Source organism: Trichoplax adhaerens, genomic scaffold (assembly GCF_000150275.1).
Source record: "Trichoplax adhaerens TRIADscaffold_5 genomic scaffold, whole genome shotgun sequence".
Taxonomy (NCBI): domain Eukaryota; kingdom Metazoa; phylum Placozoa; class Uniplacotomia; order Trichoplacea; family Trichoplacidae; genus Trichoplax; species Trichoplax adhaerens.
In genome coordinates this window covers 2,036,694-2,061,759 of record NW_002060947.1, presented here as the reverse complement: position 1 = coordinate 2,061,759, position 25,066 = coordinate 2,036,694, and the positions used below count along the sequence as shown (strand labels likewise).

At 31.1% G+C, this 25,066-nt stretch overlaps 3 protein-coding genes across 3 annotated transcripts; 1 reads left to right on the top strand and 2 right to left on the bottom strand.

The window, feature by feature from the left end:
- Window positions 1-876: 876 nt before the first annotated feature.
- Window positions 877-3,555, bottom strand: TRIADDRAFT_56328 (uncharacterized protein; the record flags this gene model as incomplete). Its single annotated transcript, XM_002112344.1, has 6 exons — window positions 877-1,031; window positions 1,286-1,333; window positions 1,576-1,627; window positions 1,723-1,781; window positions 2,578-2,784; window positions 3,324-3,555. 6 exons carry the CDS (start codon window positions 3,553-3,555, stop codon window positions 877-879), a joined length of 753 nt encoding a protein of 250 aa, XP_002112380.1.
- Window positions 3,556-5,421: 1,866 nt separating this feature from the next.
- TRIADDRAFT_56327 (uncharacterized protein) lies at window positions 5,422-7,446 on the top strand (the record flags this gene model as incomplete). The annotated part of the gene is made up of 7 exons (XM_002112767.1): window positions 5,422-5,493; window positions 5,710-5,845; window positions 6,042-6,142; window positions 6,399-6,665; window positions 6,832-6,923; window positions 7,042-7,216; window positions 7,321-7,446. 7 exons carry the CDS (start codon window positions 5,422-5,424, stop codon window positions 7,444-7,446), a joined length of 969 nt encoding a protein of 322 aa, XP_002112803.1.
- Window positions 7,447-23,824: 16,378 nt separating this feature from the next.
- On the bottom strand, window positions 23,825-24,286 carry TRIADDRAFT_25765 (class IV POU transcription factor gene brn-3c product; the record flags this gene model as incomplete). The annotated part of the gene is made up of 1 exon (XM_002112343.1): window positions 23,825-24,286. A coding segment is annotated over one exon (462 nt), but the record flags the coding sequence as incomplete, so codon positions are not given.
- Between the last annotated feature and the right edge of the window lie 780 nt (window positions 24,287-25,066).

Below are 25,066 nucleotides of genomic sequence, written 5' to 3'. Positions count from 1 at the left end.
TTAAGATATCGGAATATTTTTTCTCCAAAATTTCAGTGATAGTTCTACCGAATTTCGTAACATCTGTAGATCTAGTTAGCTTCTTTGAAACAAGGTCTAGCAGATTCATAAGCTTAACATATAATTGCTGATGTAGTGGATACAGATTAGTGATTTTATTTAATTTACGGATAGGATAGTCATGTTAAGATTAAAAGTAAACTTACATTTTGTTGACACTAGTAATCGTTAAGGACATAAGTCTGTTATTATCCATTGGTTTATTCTACGATTCACGAGATGGACAGTGGTGCTTGGTGCATTCTACAGTATGTACACTAATAAATATGCAATGAATTGTGTCTTGAACGTCATTTAATCATGATTTCTCTGTATGCGAATTGTACTATTTACTATTACATTAAATCATGTATTACCTATGAAGTGAGGGCGTTGTAAGTCAGTGGAATATTAAATTGTCGCAGAGAAACTTCTAAATTTAATAGATATGTAGAACAAAGATTCGTAAATAGTGACTGGTACATGAAGCAAGCTTCCCTATTGCAAGAAAAAATTACCATTTGGCTATGCTTGTGATTAGACGCAATCTTGGCCAAAGTGAGATAGTACTATATGCTATAAAGTAGTAATATTCCACAGCGCCAAGAAATTTAAATAGTTCGTTATTATGTTCCTTTATTTTATTTATGGCGAAGCAAATACTGTAAAATTGTAGACCTCTATCTAGTATTTCAACAGATGGAATAAAGGCAGTATTTCATGAAATAGGTATATTATAAAATATTATGTTCCACTCACAGATTTAAAATACATCATCTATACAATGATGTTTATATAAATTTTCAAAATATATATAACTTTGACAGATATTTAAAGCTATCTGTGGTAAAGCTTATAAGTTATCCCTTCATAGATAGATGGCATTTCATCAAAAGTTATATCAATATGATCAAATCCTTTTTCGAATCCACTTAAGATCAATCGTGATATGCACTTTGTTAACGGATTAGCGTCTTCATCGGAAGCCAACTCTGACAGAGGAAGCCATTCACAGTGAGATAATTCGTCCGTGCATATGTTTATATCGTATGTGATAGGAGACAATCGGCAAATCACATATATATCAGATTGATCGAAAAAATATGGCAAATGATGCTGATGCCGAAAAGCTAAAACTGATCTATATTCTGGCATAAAAGTTCTTCTGTGAGTAGCAAATTAATATATTGAATACGCATATCAACCGATAGATAATTATAGTCATTTAGCTATTAAATTACTGTACCTGCTTGAATGCCAGTCTCTTCATAAACTTCTCTGATTGCTGTTTCTCCTAAATAACGAAAAGTATTGTGTTTGTATTTCACTAATAGTAGCCAGCAAATATAATCCTAGTAAAGTAGTATAATGCTGACGTATAGCAGTATTTATAGGTTGGAGTACAATAGTCTGAAAAAGTAAACTTGTATTATCAATTAAGATAAGTACATTATATATGACGTATTGGATTATTAATTTAGATATTCTGGTTTTACAGTATCTATCACTTAAAGATTAGTGATTTTTAATACTTACGAAAGTCTTCTCCGTGATCTGCGTGGCCGCCAGGGAATTTCCATTTTCTTATCTGAAATATGTGTATAAATGATAAATATAGTTGCAATCCAGCTTGATTGTACTATATTTCTAATATATGGATTATTATTTTTATGACTGACAAACCTTCATGATTCTCTCTTGAATAGCCAATACCTTTTTAGTACTTTCGTCTACTACAACTCCTAAAATGGAATAAAGAAAGTTAATCTTAAGATTTTTATATATATACATTACTGATAAAGTGTACTAGACTACTGGCACCATAACGTGTCACTTTGCTGACAGAGATATTGTACCAAACTTTTCAATTTACTCCTACAGCGGAAATCTATTCCCCTTTTAATAAAATGATTATGTTACGTTAAGTGGTACTGTATTGCGGTGTCATATATATACATGGTGCAAACAACAACGGAAGAGCGTTAATGTCTGTCCACCTGTATGATAACGTCGTCAGGTGCGTACAAAATTATTGCTACCGACGGGATAATTATTTTGTTGTTTAGTTTTTGATTGCAACTGTTAGCACATCACAGTGAATTTCATAGTTGAAGTTGTATGGCAATTAATTTATAATTATTGAAAAGGTTAACTACCCGACTATTTGACCTTACATTAGTTTAGTTGCATTATCAAGTTGCGCGTTAGACGATCATTGCTCAGCCAGGTCGAATTATCATGATTGTACTGCATAGTACAGTACAGTAACGTAAATGCAGAGCTAGAGCTATAAAGCACTGGTTGCGCGTATAATTAATTAATTAATTAATTATTGAAGAGGCTAACACTTGAACTATTCGACATTCTACAAATTGGATTACATTCATTAGGTCATGATTGGGAAGATGATTGTTCAGCTAGGTCAAACTGTTGTAGTTTATATTATGCAACAGGCACAACAGTCAATTCGTCGACAATATTAACGGAAAAAGAAGTTAATTTACTCAATCATGATTAGTGCAACGATTGTAGTCTTACCGCAGACACCAACTTTATGAGTTCCAAATAGTGGTACTTTGCACTCAATATCATCAGGAAGCCAACAATTCATCATAGCAGTGTCTCCTTTTGCATGATGAAACTGAAAGCCATGCTTAGCAGCAACAGCTATTAAATTGCAAGATTGTATTGGTACCTTCAACCAGACGGTTCTTTTGCCTAGATTTCTGCATTCTTTCACTGCCTCTGTAGTGAGTGAGTACGCATGTTTATAGTCAATATTGATGATATAACTGAAAGTAGAGTAAATTGACGTTGAATATCGATTTTGATACCAAAACGGAGAGCTATAGTAGACTACTTTCAAGCTCAAAGTCGATTACATTCATATGATGTCTAGTCAAGTAACCACACCACTAATGAATTAGGTTCAAGTCTGTGATTGGATTTTGGTATTATTTATCTACTGTATTAAGAATTTCTCAAGTTCTGCCTTTTAAAATTCAATGTAATTGGAAGCTGTAGTAGCGTGTAATAGATAGAACGATACAGTTGTTACACTGACTATACTCAAAATTTATGCTAGATTCATAAAATTGAGTTATCATATGCTAGGATTGGTGTACAGCCATAATTATACGAATACGTTGTATACTGTATGATTCAGTAATTGATTTAATTTATTTAACGTACAGTACATTGGTACATGTTAGTTATAACGGCATTTTGACTATGATGTTACCGGTTGTTAGTAGTCATGAGTAAAGCCTAATTCGAGGGCGAACCTGCTATAGCTGAATCGAAATTAGCCGGCTTGAGAAGGTGATTATCGACTCGTTGTAAATCAATTTCAACTCCACCATGCCAAATAAAACGATATTTTAACGATTCAAGGGAGATCGTTGATAATCCACGTAATTTTGATACAATTGGTGTGTAAAACTTAGTGTAACTATGTGGACCAAATAGCTTCTCCTTTAAACTAAGACGACTGAATGTAAACAGTTGCGATATCATTTTAAACCTATGGTTAATTTACCGCTGCGATCACCACTAGTCATTCGCAAAATTCCTACTGGATGAAATTTCTTGCTATAGTTAGAATTGGCAGCTTGATCAACTGTTTACGAGTGGCCTACAGTGCTGCTGTCTGCTAAAATCTCGTTGATGCAAGCTGTTTATGTAGGTGTTCAATACAAGATTATTGGCAAATATGATATTTCCTTTTGCACTTCTGCTCTACTGTACATAGAGTACTGTACACACTGAGTTCACCGCACACAGTACAGTGTATAGTATAGCGCAGCATCAATGCGTAATGAGAAAGTGATGAAACAGCTCAGCTCAGCATATAACCAACATTGCTGTACTCCAACAGGCAGTTTCCGACAAAAAAAATCACTTTTCATAAATGAGGAGCAGCTTGTAGAGTCCCTTATAGGCCATGAACTACTAAAATACCTCTACAGACCTAGATCGATCAATATTCACAAATATATTGTCGCTTCTTGAGACTTCCAAGAGGGATAAATAGTTCATTTCTCGCAACGATGTCAACAAGATATGTAGTAAACATGATGACTGAATACACCAGTTACTATCAACGAATTGAATACCATTGAGTCATCTCACAAGACGTCAACTACAACGCGTGAATGACCCACAGTGTACAGTACTACTGTACAGTACAATGTGCAGTGCACTCATGCACTGTACTGTACTTGCTGTACTGTAGTAACTCTGTCAACGCAGTGCAGCATCATTCGTCAACAACGGAAAACATCAATGGAAAGCAATGCCAATATCAATATCAATACGTCTACAGACTTAGATCGATCAACATTCACCCATATATTGCCGCTTCTTGAGACTTCCAAGAGGGATAAACAGTTCTTTTCTCGCAACGATGTTAACAAGATATGTAGTAAATATGATGGCTGAATACACCAGTTACTATCAACGAATTGAATACCGTTGCGAGTCATCTCACAGGACGTCAACTATACAGTACTGTACTGTAAAACGCGTGAATGGCCCACAGTGTACAGTACTACTGTACAATGTGCGGTGCACTTATGCACTGTACAGTACAGTACGTGCTGTACTGTAGTAACTCTGTCAACACAGTGCAGCATCATTCGTTAACAACGGAAAACATCGATGGAAAGCAATGCCAATATCAATATCAATACCTCTACAGACTTAGATCGATCAATATTCACCAATATATTGTCGCTTCTTGAGACTTCCAAGAGGGATAAACAGTTCATTTCTCGCAACGATGTCAACAAGATATGTAGTAAACATGATGACTGGATACACCAGTTACTATCAACGAATTGAATACCGTTGCGAGTCATCTCAACAAGACTTCAGCTGCAACGCGTGAATGACCCACAGTGTACAGTACTCCATTACAGTGTACAGTGCAGTGATGTACTGTAGTCTACTGTACAGTACTGTAATAACCCGAACGTAGTGCAGCATCATTCGTCAACAACGGAAAACATCGATGGAAAGCTATGCCAATATCAATATCAATACCTCTACAGACTTAGATCGATCAACATTCACCAAAATATTATCGCTTCTTGAGACTTTCAAGAGGGATAAATAGTTCATTTCTCGCAACGATGTCAACAAGATATGTAGTAAACATGATGACTGGATACACCAGTTACTATCAACGAATTGAATACCGTTGCGAGTCATCTCAACAAGACTTCAGCTGCAACGCGTGAATGACCCACAGTGTACAGTACTCCATTACAGTGTACAGTGCAGTGATGTACTGTACAGTAGTCTACTGTAATAACCCGAACGCAGTGCAGCATCATTCGTCAACAACGGAAAACATCAATGGAAAGCAATGCCAATATCAATATGGCCAGTGAAAGCTCTCAAGTCAAGTTACGCTTTACTTTGCCCATGTCATGCCATATCTGTTTAGACAGGGTAAGGATAATGTTATAATGGCTACATACATTTTATCCCAATCTTTTATTATGTTCAATGCAATATATAACCATGGTATAGTAGTCATTGATATAAAATTCAAATGGAATTAGATTGTGATCGTGTTATACATTGATATACTGTATGCGTAGAATTCATGATAAAAGTGTGGATTGCATAAATACTGTTCCAGTAGTAATTGCTGTTGTTTTACAGGTAAAGGAACCTGTAATATGTGCAAATCATCATGTATTTTGCTCACGGTGTATTGAAGCTTGGCTTCAATACCATAATTGTTGTCCAGCGTGTCGGACTGCCATCTCTCCCGAAAGTCCTTGCAAACCAATTTTAGGTAGGTATTATTCTCGCGTCCGGTGAGTTGATATCGCTATGTTATATTCTTTCTGCAATATGAATTATTATTATTTATGGCTACTTTTCCACCTGTAAAGCAAGTCATAGCTATTACTTATCTATTATTTGCATTTATATCGTGTAGACATCAGCGTTGATCATTTTTTCCAATCATATTATATTGAATTGTCTAGGAATATCCGATGATAATTCGTCGAATAAAGATGACAAAGACTTTGAGTTAACTCAAGAATTACGTAAAGTTCGATTCGAAATAATACGTAAAGAATACGAGGTGAGTTTGTTAGTATGTAAACTTTTATGGCGTGACTCACAGGTTACAGTTTGCTGGTTGGAGTAGATAATTTGATACTGAAGTAGGATATACTCGTACATCAAGCCTTTCCAAGAATTATCATTATGGCATTATGCTTTGTAAATCACATGTTGCGAACTGGATCGGTTTCTTTTGGCAGAAAACGTTCTCAGGAATAATATTAACCATATTTATTTATTAACTATAATTTTCCCTTTAATTTTAAACTCGCTAGGAAGAAATCGACCAGCTACGTGTAATGCTGAAAAGCTTTCGAGAGGAAAATATCAAACTAGTGGAGACAATAAATAACTTAAAGAAACGCAAATATTGTAATTGTCAACATGCAGATCATTGCCATGATGAAGAAATACCCTCTAAAAAGATGCGAATGCAGGAGGGCTATGATAGCCCCAAAACAATTTGGCGTATTGCTGATGAATTAATGGTTGCTACAAATAGTTGTAATGATCTTTTGAGTGAAATGAAACAAATTAATGAGGTAATACTGCAAAGGTTTAAAAATTTTTAATATGGTTACAATAAATTACAGCGCAGAATCCTTTATGTATTCGTAATAACCAGTTAATAAGTAAATTTTTTCTGTAACAGTTAATGAGAATCTATTAATCAATTGTTATTTTGATGTCTAACTCGTGCTTCATTAGTCTAATAAGAAATTTCGCGAAGAAAATGAAAAACTTAAGGAGGAAATTAATCGTTTGAGATATGAGCGAGCATCACCTACCAAAACTTACAGGTGCAGCATAGTATTTACATTTGTTCGCTATAAATATACAAAAAAGATGTAATTCAATCAACTGTCGTCGACTAGTAGCAGTTGCTTTGGCTATTTAATCTCGATTGTATTTATGCAGGCATGGAAGATATGTTATGGCTGCTATGCAGTCTAAAATTAGTTGTTACGAAAGAGAAATTGAGCAACTGAAGAAAGCATTAATGCGTAGTGATAAGTACATAGAAGAATTGACAAGTAATTATGTAAAGGAATTAGAATCAGATAAAAATTCAGAAAGCGATGATATCGCAAAGGTGATGTTAGAAGAATGTTTTTAACCTATCGTAGATACCTTCTATGCTTAATATTCCATTAATTTACAGATTATAATATAGAAAATATTTTTTGCACTTGATAGAATTTATTACTTAACGATGACAAAGTAAAAGAATCACCTATTGCTCAGAGTTCGAAATATGAAAATAATAGCTCAACATCTTGTGGAGTAGTGCGATGCTTATTTCCTGGAGATTCAACACAATGAAGCAACAGCAAATGTATCGAAATTATCGTAACTACAAGCATCTATTTAATTTACTATTTTCAATATTATACAGATTATTATTTATGAATTGGTTTTGTAAATGAAATTTTTCTACCTTAGCTATAAGATTTGATCCTATTGGTTAATATTTAGTTCGAGTTGATTAATGACATTAAAAGGCACACACAGCTGATTTCAAGCTCTATTGAATCAATATGTTTGAAATATAATCAGAAAACGCTTATCTCTCAGTTTGATAAGTCAGTATAATATACAGATAATTGTGGCCACTTTTATGTATAATTATATTGTTGATGGCCTATCGTACAATTTCTACAAATTAAATAAGATTATTCAGTTATAATTGAACAATTACCTTAGCATGTAAGTTTATCTAGTTTAAATCTTGCGTAAAATCGCAGCTATGTCTGCAAATATTACCGTATAAGAATTTGTTAAGTGTCTATGCTTTAAAGAGTAACTATTATGTTAGGATGTAATCATCCTTATTGTGATTGTTTCGACTTTATATTGAGATCTAAATGTAGATATGTACATATCTTCAGGAAGGTACTATACAAGTATACATGCCACTGTAATTTGTATCTGGTTTGCATAAAATTAATGTATTCAAATATGAACGGAGAACAACGGCTAATATTATTGATGTCGTAAAATAAATGATCCCTTTAGAGAGTAGTTACTAGTGATTAGTGGGATCATACAGAAATAATTACACTTATGATAAATTAGCCTATCCATATCTGACTGGCTGGCTTTATTTTGTATGATCTTTAAGTTACATACAGTATGCTTTATTCTAGCCTCAATTATAGTTGTAATTCATTTATTTCAGAAAGCATACAGCGAAAGCAGTACTAAGAATTGATTTGTAAATTTGAGGTGCTACCTGAATATTTGCAATACCTAGACCCCTGATTTTAGAATTTAAAGCCACAGGTTAGGCCAGCATCATCTCAAACCCCTTATAGATGAGTCTAATGTCAGAACTATTTTAAAATGACCCAATTCTCTTTTAACGAGTTAGACCTGAACGCTACTCCTAAATTGGTTACCTACGTGCATGGAATAAGTTTGCCTACAGTTAGTAAAGGAATATGTTAAATAGGAATTCTATATTCATAAAGTTAGCAGAATCGATGTTCCATCTAATTGCGAGTGAGAGTTTTTCAGGCAGCAAATGAATCATACACACATTTTTAATTGGTCAAGCATTCCTTTATTGCATTAGTTTTTAACTTCATAGATGAAATATCTGCATATACGAGTCAAAATATTATAACGTATATAACATTTGACAATAGATCAAATGTTATTACGGTACATAAATAACTCAATCACTACAAAGATTTGCTTTGAAGGCGATGCATAGAAATAAGTACTGCTATAAAATTAGGAATAAAATCAAGCTTTCAGTTTTAATTGTATAATATTGTTTCAGCTATTGAATATGAATTAGAATAATACTTATTGTACTTAAATTTCAAGACTAAAGTCAAGCTTTCAGTTCTAATTATATAATATTGTTTCAAGTATTGACTATGAATGGGAATAGTACTTTTTTTTACTGAATTTCAATCAATAAGAAGCTTATTTAGGAGTTGCATACAAGATACAGATATTAAATGGAAATAGGAATTCAATCAAGCTTACGATGCTTATTTTAACCCATTGTTTTGGTACTATTGGATAAATCAATGAATCAAATATCACCTACTATATATAGAACTTAATTATGGATAAAGCTCGTTAGAGGCTGTTTTTAGATCTGATTATTAAAAAATAAGAATGAAATTAAGCTTTAGTTCGAGATTCTATAGCATTGTTTCGCGTATTAACAATAAATTAAATAATATTGTCCAATATAGATAGCAGTGGGTCTTAGAGAAAGCTTGTCAGCAATAACACTTAGTCAAAATTATATTATTAAAAAAACAAGAATAAAGACAAGCCTGTAAATAATTTTACAATATTGAATCGGATATTAACAATGAACTTACACGATATCTATCAGTTACAAGCTCAATCATCGAGAATGCTTGTTTAAAAATAGCCCTTAATCGTAATTAACTGAAAATAGTAGTAAAGACAATTGTTGCATTCAATTTTAAAAGATGGAATCGGATGTTGACAGTAAATTCAATAATATCTGCAGTACTATAGATAAATGCAATCGTTGAGAAGGCTTGTTAAAGTTACATCATTTCATTCAGGCTCAAATGAAACTAGATTTAAAGTTAATTCGTGAGATGAAGTTTGTAATATTAAATCGGATGTTGATAATGAATCTAAAGAACATCCACAGGACCAGCAATCAAAGTGAATTATTGAAAAATCTTAAAATAGTGCCGAAAAACGAAGAAAGAAGCCTCTATTTCTATTATTAGCCCAAATTTTATAGCGTTACACCAGGTGCTATTTCTGTATCTTTTAAATTAAATGCAAATTAATGAAGATGATAGTGCACACTAACTCAATTCAGATTTTACTGTTGTAATTAATTAGTTCATTTGCTTAGTGTGATTTCGTGACCATTTTTCTGTACAACATCGAGATTAAGATAAATGAAATCATGTAGATCGATTTACTAATTGCTTTCATGAACTAGAACTAGAGCTTTTAGTGGCTCTTGCTCGTGATCAAAAGGGTGAAAACATGTGGATTTAAATTTATTGTCGTGTCCATTAGTAATTGCAGAGACATAATTCAAGTAACAGTTTCGTGGTATAAGAAAAGGCAATTAATTTTATATTTATAGATCTAAAATTATAAGATTAGTCTTAAGTTCGTTCAAATAGGTTTTTATGCCCTAGAAGGGAAGTTCTTGCGATTCGTAGTCTGTTTTTAACGATTATACCAACATGCATACAATCTATCTACAATGGCAATACGCTTATCATAATTTGTAAATCGGTTAAATAACTTTCAACCATGAAAAGTATTTAGCACATAAATGATATATCTATTAATCTCTCTAAGAATCAAGGTAGAATAGCCTGTAACTATAAAACTCCAAAATTATCTACACCTAAATTGTCCTTATGGATAAATATTCTACCGCTCAATTTCACTTTTTCATAACTTCATTTCAATATTAGTTTAAATTTGTTCGTAATAATAACATCCAAAGGATTCTAAAATTAGCTATTCAATTTTTTCTTTAATTCAAAACTCTAGCTTCACGTTTGATTGTGAGTAAATAATGGCAGAGTAATTACTGGTATGAATTATGTTTAATGGAAAGAACTAATAGATGTTATTCGATAGATTAAAGTATTATTTTAGTAATGTATTCGAAGACACTAAAATAAAGCCGTAGCTAGTAAATTCGACTTGTAAAGTAACAGCTAATACAGTACCCATTCAATGCTGTAAATTGATTTTGTTGACGAGTATAATAAGACATTTCTAACAAATGGTAAGGGGAAATTAGCAGATGGATTCGATACATTATTTATTTGCCGATTAAATTTAGATTAACAATAGTATGATATTAATTTTCTCCTTTTAGCCATAATAAATTGCTGATGTAGCTATTTGTTTATATTTTTATGATGTCATTAAAGTATTTAAATCATTTCTAATACCTGTGGTAACATTTGGCGTTATTATTATCATTAATGGCTTATTAGGAATAAATAAGATTGCTTATCGTTAAAGTTATTATCCCAATTTATCCTTTGTTATTATTAAAGCAAATTTTTTAATGTTAAAAACATCATTCGACGAAAGTTGTCGTTATAGTAACTAAAAATATTAAAGAAAGTTAATCTATAGGGGGAATAGATTTCTTTTAGCTTACGAGCTTACTCTTGCCCATCGCTATGAAGTATTTACTTTTTCTTACCCTCAAAATGAGATTAAACTGATCCCTGAATGATCTTAATTACACGTAGACTGTACTCCTATCAAATTTAATGAGAGAAAAAAGTTCTCAGTATACGCCAACAATATGTGAATAGCAGATGAATTGGAGTGTTACTTTGATCACTGATTGAGCTAATATTTCACTAATAAAATATGTAGGATAAATCCTATCATTGATTAATAGGCTAAAATTTTGATGATCGAATTGAATTAATCGAAAATAAAATGAGATATTGCTCATTAATAAAATATGTTAATATCAGTATTTCTTGTCAATGCTATAAATCTTATAGCCAACAGATCAAATTAATATAACTACAAGTACTTGGATGATTTTATAAGCAAATAAAGTCAATCAAACCTCAATTTGCAGTTAAAGCTTATAGAAGTCATAGCAATCTGGCAATACATTTTCCAATATGCAGTATTCAGTGTAACGATATTCCGCTTTCTTTGAATATTTCGTATGTCTATTAATCACTGAATCTCAGTCTGATTTTTTATCTATAGGGAGAATCAAAAATTCATAAGATTAATGAACGAATTGATATACATACTAAATTGGAATTGATAGGTTCAATAATTAATAAGGTACTAAAGTAGAATGATTTTTTCCTCAAATACATGAACTATGTTATAATAGATGACAATTTAAGATTAGCTCATAAATTTCTGAAAAATCAAGTAATAGAAATAAACTGTTAAGTAAAATTGCTGGAGAAGATTTAACTTGTATTTTACTGGAACAGATTAATAATATGTAAACACAGTTCAGCAATTTTGCAAAATTTTTGGAAATACGAGTATTAATCTAATTAAAGTACAAATATCAAGGCTGTAGGAAAAACTATTCATAGGTATGAATTTCTTATTACATTGCCATTAAAGGATACCAATACCACAGTCAAGTTGTCGTACATTTCTTGAAATTAAAATATCTACACGCGGCTTGAAATTATACATACGTACTGCTAATTGCCTCATGTAAGCTAAATTTAAAAATTAAAAAGATGGCTATCCGAAAATCTTCAGTCGCTAGTTCTTTATTGTACAGAATAAAATTTAATGCGAAACAACACTAATAATGAGTATGAAAGATTAAAAAGGCAATAATGTAATAAATGAAGAGAGTAAAAGTTAAATATACGGTGAGGTAAGAATATAGAATAATATGGATAGTTAAACATTAATCTATGATTCTTTCAGTTCTGCTTGATTCTATCATCAGATGGTAATTGTGTTGACATCTTATTATAATATTCGTTTGGAAATAGAATAATTTAAATATATATATAATCATCGTTACCAGGCTAATGGAATATTATCTGTGTGATCACCTCTTAAGTACGCCATATTTCAAACCTTGGTCTTATTTACAGTAAAGTAGTAGAAATAGTGAATTATTTCTGAACTTTAAACTGAAATTCGATTTATTATCAGTATTCCTATTACGGCACGATTTACAGGCTTAGATCGGTAATGATATGAAATATATAGTTGCATTTTCAAATAAGAACGCATATTCCCTTTAACTACGTATACTGTCTCGGCCACACATTCTGAATACCTCAAATATTTAATTTTTGCTTATATGAGTAAATGGTCATTAATTATTTTAATCAACATTAATGAAATTAATTATAAGCGCAATAGCGATCTATGAAGCGTCAGTCATCATTGTATAATGAAATGGAATCTTGTAAAATCAAAGATAAATCTTGCCTTGAGTATGCTAGTTATAAGAAAGTACTCGTATACCACAACTTGCTGAAGCGATATTTCTGTCTTCCATTTTGTCGGTTATTTAATCATATAAATCTTATAAGAGTGAAATAATTATAAAATAAAATCATTATATCTGCACTGTAATTTGCCTGGAAGGATATAAAAGGGCGAGGCGAGCAAAAACTCAGTCCGAAAGTTTGCTATTATTTAGTATAATGAATGGCACACGGTTACTCTGCTAATAAACCATTCTAGTCTTTTAGAACAGTCTTATTCTTGTGTAACAGTAGATAATACAGTACTACTGCACATCAGATCTCCAGTTGAGGTGGAGCAAGGAATAAGTAGTCTAGTAGACAGTAAAGTTGATCACAAAGCAAATTTGTGACAATCCAGTGCACACAGAAGACGCATAAGTATTACATTTAGCATAATGATAAAATATTAACAATAAAAATTCTGTGGCTTTGAAAGAGAGTTTAGACCTATCTTATGCAATTGCTTGCAGTATGAAACTAATTAATGACGGTTATAATAGAGTGTATCGCCATTATTTGGTCTCTTAAATCATTTAAATCTTGCCTGACGGGGCTAAAGTAACTTCACATATCGACTATCAACCATTAATATGGGTATATTATATAAAACATTGTAATTCTAGGCTATGGGATTGAGTTTTGATGTCGAAAATAAATCGTAGATATTGTAACCCAACGAAGAGGCTTTGTCAAGATACTTTTACTGCATGATTTATTTCCTCATTGCTGTACTCTACTAATGCATATAATATACATAATTGACTTATTATGATATCCCTATATTCATCCACCTGCTTAAGCTATCTAAGTAACACTAACTTCTCTAATAATCTGTCTATCATGCGTTTGTTGTTAATTATATAACTTAGCCGGATATGATACCATGATCATTTAGCTATATCACTGAGAGTTTTTATCTTTTTTTAAGGCATTAGATACGATACGATTATCCAATATAACGTATATCTAACTATATTAACGATGTCGCATCGTAAATTATGGGATTCTGTAGATTTCAGCTTAAATAATATACCAGATATATAATTCGTAAGTAAAGCAATTTTCAACAATATTATTTATGCGCGGATGTATGTATAGCTAACTACACGTTTATATTACGGCTTTGAAAAAGTGTCGTGGATCGGAATCGTAAGAAATCGACTATACTGTACAGTTGCTATATTTTCAAGATTGGAATAAATTGGTGACAAATGAGTGGTTTAAACATGACATTCTGTGATTCTATAAGTGAAATTTTTAAATATATTCTCTTGGGTATTAGAAAGTACGGGAATTTCTGTATTATCTTAATTATCTGCTTTAATTCCTACACCCTCGTCATGCTGCAGATAGATTGTGAACTCATAACTTTTGTGCAATGGAATATCTCTATACATCTGCCGCGATGAATATCTAGTGTAAATTAAAGCTATTTATACACTGTATTAATACTCTAATAGAATATCGCTGATTAATTTTAATGCATACTATCACATAGCGATATAAATCATTAGGAATTCGTTAATAAAAACTACTACTAATATATTCCCCATGTGCACTTCTTAGCTATACTTTTATAATTCTCAATTCCAGTATGTAAACAGATGCCTGGCATGAAATAAAACAATCCGATTAGTCCAGGAGAATGTCATGTAATGTACTTTAACTACAATTTATAATTAATTATTACTGACTAAGTTAAAACCGTTGCCATTCCTTTCACGATAATTTTAGCTATAATGACTTTCCTGAATTTCAGCTTCCAAATCGATTTCTTACCTAAACCATCGCGGTCGCCATATTGATCTTGAAGAAGACTATTGACTACAGCAACTTATTTTAAAATACATCATTTTCTGCATTTCAAGTACAATTAATTGACAAAAACTAGGGCTATTGTTTCCTGAATAATCGCTTAGGGCGACAATAGAAATTTTTTATTTTAGTATCTACTCGTAAATCGATGTCTGGCACAAAATAAAACACTCACCAAATCATTCTAGGTGAATATCATTGACTACGAGAACCAATTTTAGAGCAAGCTTTAGACTATATTTCAAGTGTAACTGGACAATGAAAAACTATGGCTAATGTAGTGCCTTGAGTTTAGTTTTGTAATTGAGTTCTTAATTAGTATCGAAAATACTAATATATCCTACTGTAAGATGCAATGTTGGTGTGCTTGAACATGATTAGTTACTCGTAAAATGATGGGATACAGTAATTTCAATTCCTGTGCTTAACGGATGAAAGCGTAGATGCATGCATTAGCGTGATAATGATATTTATACCACTACTTAATCGGCCTAGTGCTAGAGTTTGAAAACAAGTGCATCCAGAAGATAGAGGATTCTTGTTGGCTGTTTGTTGTAATGTACAGTAGATACACTTGCGGTTTAGTTTCATGAATCCAGTCAGCCTAGCTTATTGTGGACCCTAAGAATTAGCTTCATCACAATATCTATTGCTTCCTTTACTTTAATTTTCAACTAAAGCATAATAACAGTCCTAAATTTTCGTGTTCAACGCCCGGGAAAAGTACAGCTATTCCTAAATTAATCGAGAAAGAAAATTGTTGATCATCTTATTTTGAATTGTACTACTTCTGTACCGTATATGGTATTTCAATTGCAATCAACAAAACAGCGGCTATTACTTTCTTCTGTTTTTTTTTAGCTATAGCGATAACTAAAAAGATAATATAAGGCCATTCGCCGTTACTGTAGTGGATAAAAGAGTCAACTTGTGTAAAGGATAATATTAGAGTGAATTTGAACTGACCAGGAGTAAATATCAGACGTGAATACGCTTTCATACGAGTTAGAATCTCCATTTGTTGAACATACATACTAAAAATTGTAGCAAACTACCAAAATTACTTTTAAGTGGGCTCTAGGATACTGTGTTAGAAGCATTTATACGATCCTTGTAACATAAATCGTTAGTTACAAGAAGGGATAGATAAAGAATATCAAAAAGTTAATTAAGAAAAAGACACGCTGTGATGGGCTGAAACAGCCAATTAGCCTAGTATGTATCCGATCAGGATTTTAAATATGTTGTACACTACGGTAGCAGTCTAACTGATGAATATTGATATATAACAAGTATACGTGCTATTGAACATTTAAAGTACTTACTCTTAAAATGAGATTTAAGAATAATATTAAAATTTTTCTTTGAATCCATTTTGATTAGGTCAAAATTTTTGTTTTTTATCTTCTAATTTCTCTAATCCTTAGACAAAATAACATTACTTCTTCGCTTAGTCTTCTACTAGCATACTATGATGTTATATTTATATTGAAAATATGAACTCGCAGAAAGCATTAACATCAGTAACATGATGCTTTTACTCTCTAATAATAAAGGTCTGTCAACGATAAAAGTAATTCTTGAATTCATGTAATGATAACTTTTACATAATCTTTACGTTAAAGTTACACATGTCAGAATAGCCTGATTAATTAGTTGCATAACCTGTAGTAATTTGATCAATTTTTAATCATATACAAGGATGAGAGCAAATAGTACTCTGATGATAACATTAATTTTAATGGCAATTGATCAATTTTTCATAGGAACAAGGTAAAACTATATAAGTGTGGCTACTTAATTAATAATCTTCTAGTAAATTGGCATTTGTAATCTCTAAAGTTAGATCTCTCAAAAAGTGTCTTGAATTTGATAGCAGCCATAGCACTACCTAAGCTTTTGATTTACTTTAAGTTCTATTTGGTTACATGCAATTTCCTAGACTTCACCTGAAAATGAAAAATAGCTATATTATTTAATGATTGTTGGAATTAAATCGTTTAAGAATAACTTACATTCATGTATTCGTGAGCTGGCTTTCAAAGCGTGAAGAGCAATTCTGCCGATTAAATAAACTTAATTAGAGACTAATCTTATTTTATATGCCCTTTTACTATTGTATATACATAGTTATTAGAATACGTAAGCTCTAATTTGGTAGAGCTTTAACTTTCAAAGTCGAAATTGCTATATCGATGTAATACTTAGAGAATACGTCTCTTAGATCGATAATATTGCTTCCATAAAGCAATAATTCGAACATCTAGCTGTAAAGAAATCGCAATAAGAAATATTATTCAGTATTACTAGTACAATAAGTAGGTGATAGTAGTAAGGTAATAAATTTTTTATCGACATGAAGTAAATTAACAATAATTACAGCAAAAATGTCAGTGGGAATCAGTTTCAATTTGAGTAATATCAATTTTTTATACGAGTAATAAAGGAGATACTAATCGCAGTACTAGTTAACTGGCTTTACTTGAAAGCGATCTATGAACAAGATTATTTATTCTATCTAGAGTATTTAGCAAATAGATTTGAAGCGGATATTAATTACATCCTTTTTAATTTTGTGTTTATGTTATAGTTGACTGTGACGGTTGATAGTTTGAACTTTTTACTACTGCAGATGGCATTCTAATGGCTTTTAGCATCGTTGTAACCTGTGCATCATGATCACTACTACTTTCGATTTGAAGAGTAATATGAATATCGAAAAGATTTCTTTATCATTTCGATAATAGGATGATCATATTCGTTACAATCATAATTCGAATTTTTATGTAGTTAATGTGTTTGAAGTCAATGTTGATAAGTGATGAAAGAGCAGAGGAAATATATCATGGTAAAGATATCATAAACCTTATGTTTACTTTTCAAATTATTTCATTGAGTATCGTCGCATAGTTAGTTTTTAGCTTGCAGATACTTTTTCGAATTAGTAAGGAGAATTAGAGCAGATAAAATCACCTACAATTATGCTTTTATAGCAGTCGTATTGTAGTATATTGTACATTCTAATATAGCAATATTGAAGTTCTCACTTTTGGTTGTTATCGTTTAAGATATGTACTTAATATGATGAATATGGACTCCAATTGTTTCATTTGTTTTACAAATATCAATCTAGCTAAACTGTTAGTAATGTTATAAATGTTTCTCCTATTTAGAAATACTCTATATACTAAAATGAAATAATAGTCTTAATTTTTTAAATTAATTTCACTTTTCGACTCTCCGTTGTAGCTGTAGAATTCGTATTTGGCCAATTTTTATTATTTATTAAACGAACAGGTGAAAATGATAATGTCTGGTACTTTATTTATCAGATTGATGAAAGGATCTACGATTAAGACACCCGATTAGTTGAAAAATAGTAATCTAAATGTATTTGAGAAATGATGTCAAATATTTTTTATCTATTCGAAGTGGGTGGTACACAGATTATAATACCGTTATAATTGAACAAAAGATGTAGGAAATTGACAAGACACATGGCACTTCTGTAATATCCATGAAGAACAATTAAGACTCAACAATAATTTCAGCTCATCACCAATCCAATTATGGATTAATCTTTATTATTGTTCTGTTTTAATCTTGTGGGTTAATCTGATACATATCAACATACTGGTGGAGATATAAGAATTCACCAATATTTATCTATCAGACATTGATCGTTGACGATGTCACATGCACAAATAATACAATATTTTTTCCGATAAATGAACTAATAACAAAATGAAGGAGGGAGAAAAAATAAACGGAGCATGACTACATGATCGCCAATCGGTAGCGTAAAATCATCTATTAGCACAGCTGGCAAATTTAATATCTTCATCAACAATTTTTCCTTGCCTGGCTTTATGTCCGGTAATCGTACGTAAAACAGTAGTTTACTTTGCAGCCAACTTATGCTCCGCTCTATCATAATTAGTGAATCTATTGCTAACATTTGCTAACATTACTCAAAATAGACGCTAAATTGCGATTTTCGCTATCAATAGCATCATTTTCAGTCCACAAAAAAATGATAAGAAAAATGAAACAGTAACGATAAGAAATAGATGTAATAGAATGGTATATCCGCTCTTGCATTACATCTAATTCCTGCCTGCATAGGTAGTGCTCAAATAGTATTACATCTGTACAGAAATAGTATTCAACACTAAAGCTATAGATATAGGTAAAATTTGTGAATTTGCCAATTTCATTAAATAATAATAGTATTAGTTAAAAATAAATGAGATTCTATCATAATCATAACTTGATGGTTATATATTATATAACATTGTTATATCTAATCCTTAAATAAATGATTTTAATGCAGTATTGATAGTATTCTACAATCATATTAGATCTATACAACTAGAGCCGCTTCGGTACTTATGCTTTTTATTAATGCACCTAATACAATCAAACGTCTAATACTACAGTTTCAACAACTTTACTGTCAAAAATGGACAGTAAAAGGCTACTGTAGCTCAGTTGATATTACTAAATGCTTCTAAATTCGAATAAATCTTATATAACCTCATGCACTTAAATATAACGAAGTTAGGAACGTTTATTAGAATTTATGTAGATAATATTGAAGCTAAGCTATAGCTAAGAAAACAATTTGATATATGTTAATTACTATTATAGTCAAAATTGAAATTAGATCTTAATGTAGCCTAATCTTCATGGTTAAAAGATACAATGTGACGTTTGCCGCAATTAGAAATAACCCGGCTAGTAAGCTTTGTACATATCTAATTAATTATCGCCCAATTCGCGTATAGAATGATTTAATTTAAAAATAAAGACGTTAGTGCAAAGTAAAGACAATTCTTAAGTTAACCTTACTGGGAATCATGTGGATATCTATTCTGCTGTAAAGCATGTTTTTAGTCATCTAATCCGGTTAGATTTTGCTGATCATTTTTAACTTACGAAAAGGCATATCGAATATCGAATATTTTAAAAAACCCAAATTTTACCATACTTCTTAGGTTGTAATCAGTTTTCTTATTTTTATATATTGCTATTTTCGTTGTGTGATAGGTCCAATGGCCAATACTATAAAGTGAAGTACGTATACAATATAATATTTTTGAAAAATTACGTTCAGATCCCGGACAATGTTGACCATATTAAAATTTAATGTAAAGCGTTATTACCTTTTATTGTTTATAGTCAGTCTACTCAATTTCAATATATTTACTACAGTCATATTCTTAATTATTAAAATTGAAAACTACACCATAAGATAATAGGTGTTGGATGGTAATACAAGAAGTAAAAGTGAAGTTATAGTTTATGGATAAAGCTTTTCTATGAATTACAGACGAGTAATATTAGGGAAAAGAGTACCTCTGAATAATATTTTATAGCAGTTGATAGATTAATATTTGCTGACAGACACGTAGCTTGTTAGAATTTTAATATTCAAACATTTATCTGTCTAGACAATTTGAAATTTCTCAACTAAAAATACACCATACGAAATTGGCGAAGACATAATATGGACCGATTATGTATGTATATATATACGCGTATACTCTAGTAATTATAGGACTTAAGGTGTCACTATTCAATATATTGTAATCTAAAAATAATTATGAATCGTCTTCAGAAGAAAGGAAGTGTATCCTATATTATTATTTGAAATATCATCTATAACCAACCCTATTTGTATAATGTCATAAGTAGAAATAAAAAATGTAATCCAGATTTCAATTACATTTAATTTTAATCCAATAGCAACGATATTTGTTTGATGCTTAGTGCTTTAAAGCAATGCAAACAGGAAATATTTGGAATTATGGGATGATTTTCAAGCTTTATAATATTACATAATGATAGCAAAATTATTTGGTTTCAATCATCGACGAATTTTAATAGCTAAATTAAAATAGTAACATACTACCAAATATTACTTAAATTATTGGTTATAAATTGATTTTAAATATTAATTATATAAAAAATCTTCTAATGTTTTGTAAAATTTACTCAGAACTTACGATTTCGCTAATTTATTTCAATGGAAGGATTAAAATTAAGAATAAACTGGAAATGATTGAGAAAATGAAAAAACCTGGATCAAAATATGGTAGCACGATATCAAAAGAAGGATTATAAATTTAATTAAATGTTTACTCAACAGCAGTTATGAGAGCACTCGAATCATCAATGCTATAAATGTCGAGCCATTGCATGCTTTTCAATTTTCGTATCTACTCCTAGGATATCTGGGCAACAATTAAATATAACCATCAAGTTACGAGAATAACCTTAAAAATTAATAGTATATAAAGTATAATTAATTAGCCATGGTTTAACTCAGTAAATTTAAATACCCGTTATTAACATAAATATTTGTAGCGATGTCATATATAAAATATTTCTCATGTGGTTTTATTTTATAATATCTCTACCTATTCAAATTAAACTAAGCCGTAGCCATTGCGACAATAGATGTCCGATGTATCGCTGTTAATATAGATCTTAGAGTAAGTTTTCGTTTCGAATATATTAATTTGTTGTTTGGATAACCACATTAGAAAGGCGAATAGCAATCTTATCAACGAAAAAAGGATAAAAGCTGCCGTTCATTCTAGAAGTAACTGATTTAAGACGAATATCGATTTTAAGAACTATTAAATTGAAACTTTTTTATAATTTAACATGCAAATATTGCTCACTTGAATGAGATGCCAGTCTATTCCAGCTTATGAGGTGATATTTGTACAGAAAAAAGTGGTTGCAATGACTCATAAATAACCCTTTTGATAATCTTAGCTTAAGTATTAAAGACAATTAACTTAGACAGTGGTCTGTACCAAGACATACTGGTAGTGTAAAGGTTAAGAAAAACGAAAGCTCAACACTGTAAGCATACCTAACTAGGGATAAATTATAATTAAAAGCAAAATTATTTAATGCCATTTAGTAAAATGTGTTCTACTATTGGGCAACGATTGCATAGAATCTCTACCAAATAAAAGTGAAATAATTCTTGCACTTAAACGATGAATAACAATGGAATGAGTATTAATAAGTATACATAAACAATTTTACTGAGGATTTTTCAAAGGCCATCGACTAGACTGATCCTTGTTGCCATATTAAAATTTGATGGCGAATAAATGCATTTTTGATAAGATAAAAATGTAGTTTATTAACGATCAGCTTTAGGATAAGTTAGCCTTCGCATGTATATCGCGATTCACACACCTATTAATTTTATTGCGTTATAATGCAATAGTAGTGGTTAATGCCCAAATAAATGGTAGTTTTTCCATTTTTTCTGGGGATTATTAAACGGAGAATAAATATGATGAAACAGCTGGATAAAATTATCTCCAAATTTTACGAATTAATTATTTAAGCTTATGTGATACCATCAGTATTTAGATTTCGATACAGTAACATAAACAATAAATAAAATTAGCTTGCAGGATCATTACTCCAAATATGTAGGTCACCAGGTTTTATATGTTTGATTAGCTGAATTATATTACTTCTTAACCATAGAGATGCATGATGTAAAGAAACTATTAATGCAATGAAAAAAGCAATAAAATTTTACCGTCTAGTAATGTTAGTGCAATACTTAATATTGTATCAGCATAGAAAAGTGATCATTCCTATGTGAAAGGTATCGAAAAATGAAGATGGCAGAGCTTTAAAGCACAGTATATTTGTTGAGATTCAAAATCAGTTTTGGAAATTTTATAAAATCTAATAGCTGCAATAAATTTATCGGAAATTGATTAACAAGCTTAACTATTGAAAAATTAAGATACTGGAGATCGTGATTGGTAATACACATGCAAGAGCTGAAATAAAATTTCAAGATTTGTATAAAGTCTATAAAAATCAATAATTTAGGCTAAAATTATCACAACCTGGTGCTGCAGGCAAAGAGTAATTGGATTAGAAAAATCTAAAAGCTTATTGGGATGAAATGATAGAGTAGCTATAGTTTAACGAGTAACAACACATACTATTATAAAAGAATTTAGGCTACTTGAAATAGTAAATTATCGTTGTTTTAGGATATTTTGTAAACTAGATCCATATTTTTAAGGAGAAACTCGTCATATTCATGTACAACAGAGAATGGAGGTCCTCATGTAATCGTTGAAATAAAATACTTGTACATTATTGCAAAAATTACTGTCTACTTGGTCCTCTATTACTTTAAGTGCTAAATTTACAGTATTCCATAAGCTATACCACAAATAATGTTCTTGGAACAGCAATACTAGATGTAATAAATGATAACTAACAGACGAGTATTAAATTTAGTTAGCTCTGCACTAATTTGAATTAAAGAGAATTGATATTTTGATTGAGTTGATGTTACTAGTTCAGGTAAAGGAGGGATCATATTCAACGGAAAGGGTAATCTTCTGACGGATGCTTAAAGATATTTCCTAATTTTGTTCGAATCAAATGATTATTTTTATTTTATGTAATACCATAGTACTGTTTATTTTAATAATTTCGGATAAGATTTATTAGATGTTAAAAGTTATTTTTCCAGCTTCACAAATGTTTGTATTTACCATAACTAGAATAAAAAATACAACATAGTGAAGAATGAATGTGTCGTCTAATATATCATTAGATCGTTAATTATCTATTTTACGATACAATTATACTAATGGACTATCGCAAATCAATACCCAGCATTTGATTGATATCATTAATAGTGCTGTACAACTAGCAAATCTAATATTCCCTTATTCTTTCACAGATACATGCAGTAGCTAAAGTTTTTCCTTGTACTTGACATTATATATTATTCTAGCACGTTATTTTAATATAGATTACGTTAGAGAAGATTCTTANATTAAGACGAACAGGATAGAAAGTCTGAAAAGTTCATACTGGTATAAATCCAGAAAAAAATTCATCTCACGGACAACATTCTTTTGTAAGTCTAGTTTTTCCGCAATGATGGCAATTTTTTCACTGGATGGTCGAGGTTCAATGGCGAAATAAGCTTCTAATGCCCTCTTTTCCATAGCTGCGATAGAAGTTCTTTTACGTTTTTTATCACTTCTTTGAGGTATAATAGTATTGTCGCAGTTACCGCTCATTTGCTTGGATTTATAAACTTCTTCTGCTTTCTCTAGCCATGCAGCCAAGACTGGTTTTAATGCCATCATATTGTTATGACTTAATGTCAACGATTCGAAGCGACAAATAGTTGATTGACTTAAGCAACCGACTCCAGCAATTTTTAAATTACCTAAAGCAGCGCCTACATCGGCTTGTGTTACCCCCAGTTTAGTCCGTCGTTGTTTGAAATTTTCAGCGAACAATTCCAATCCCAAACGCTCATTTTCGATATCCGATTGTTGGGAGTCGTTTTGCATGGAAATCATATTGGAAGCGCCATCATTACGCATAGGATCAAGGAGGCTATGATGTACCATGTTATGTAGAGCTGAATCTTTAAATGTTGCACCTAGTTGAGCTTGAAATTGATCGGTAGTGAAATGGCAAGGCATATGTCGTCGATCATGCTTGGAATGATCAGGCCCGCGAAATTGATCAAATTGTAATGTCCTGATAGGTCCAGGGCCATGTTGCTCAGGACGTTTTAAATAAGGATTACCATCAGTCTAATCATGAAATAATATTTAAAAAATTGTCTTTAATTAGTTGAATTATGTTTAATTAATTCTAAGACCTCGTGTAGGTAATATAGGATTGAAATAAATTTATGATATCAAGGTCAAGGTCGATAAAAAGTATAACGATAAAGGTCGTATAAAATAACAAGAGATACTAATAACAGATATGATTAGAAAGATTGATTGAGAGAATTAGATTAGCTCACACGAATGATACTGATTATCTAATCTACTACATGGGAGTTGACCACAAACTTCTATCTTTCAATGATAGCGTTTAGATCATTTCTTGTTTGTTTAGCCGAGTCTCTTGAAAGTTCATTAAATAACAGCATATGATAATATTAATATGTTGGATAGATAGATTACAAGAAAGAAGGTCACTCCAATTACTTTAGAAAATAAATAATTCTGCGAAATAGAAAGTTTTCATCCTTTTATTCACATGAAGTGATAACTTATCTAGTATGATTAATGCAGGAAAAATCAGTAATTTATATGGCTTGGAATGATTTAAAG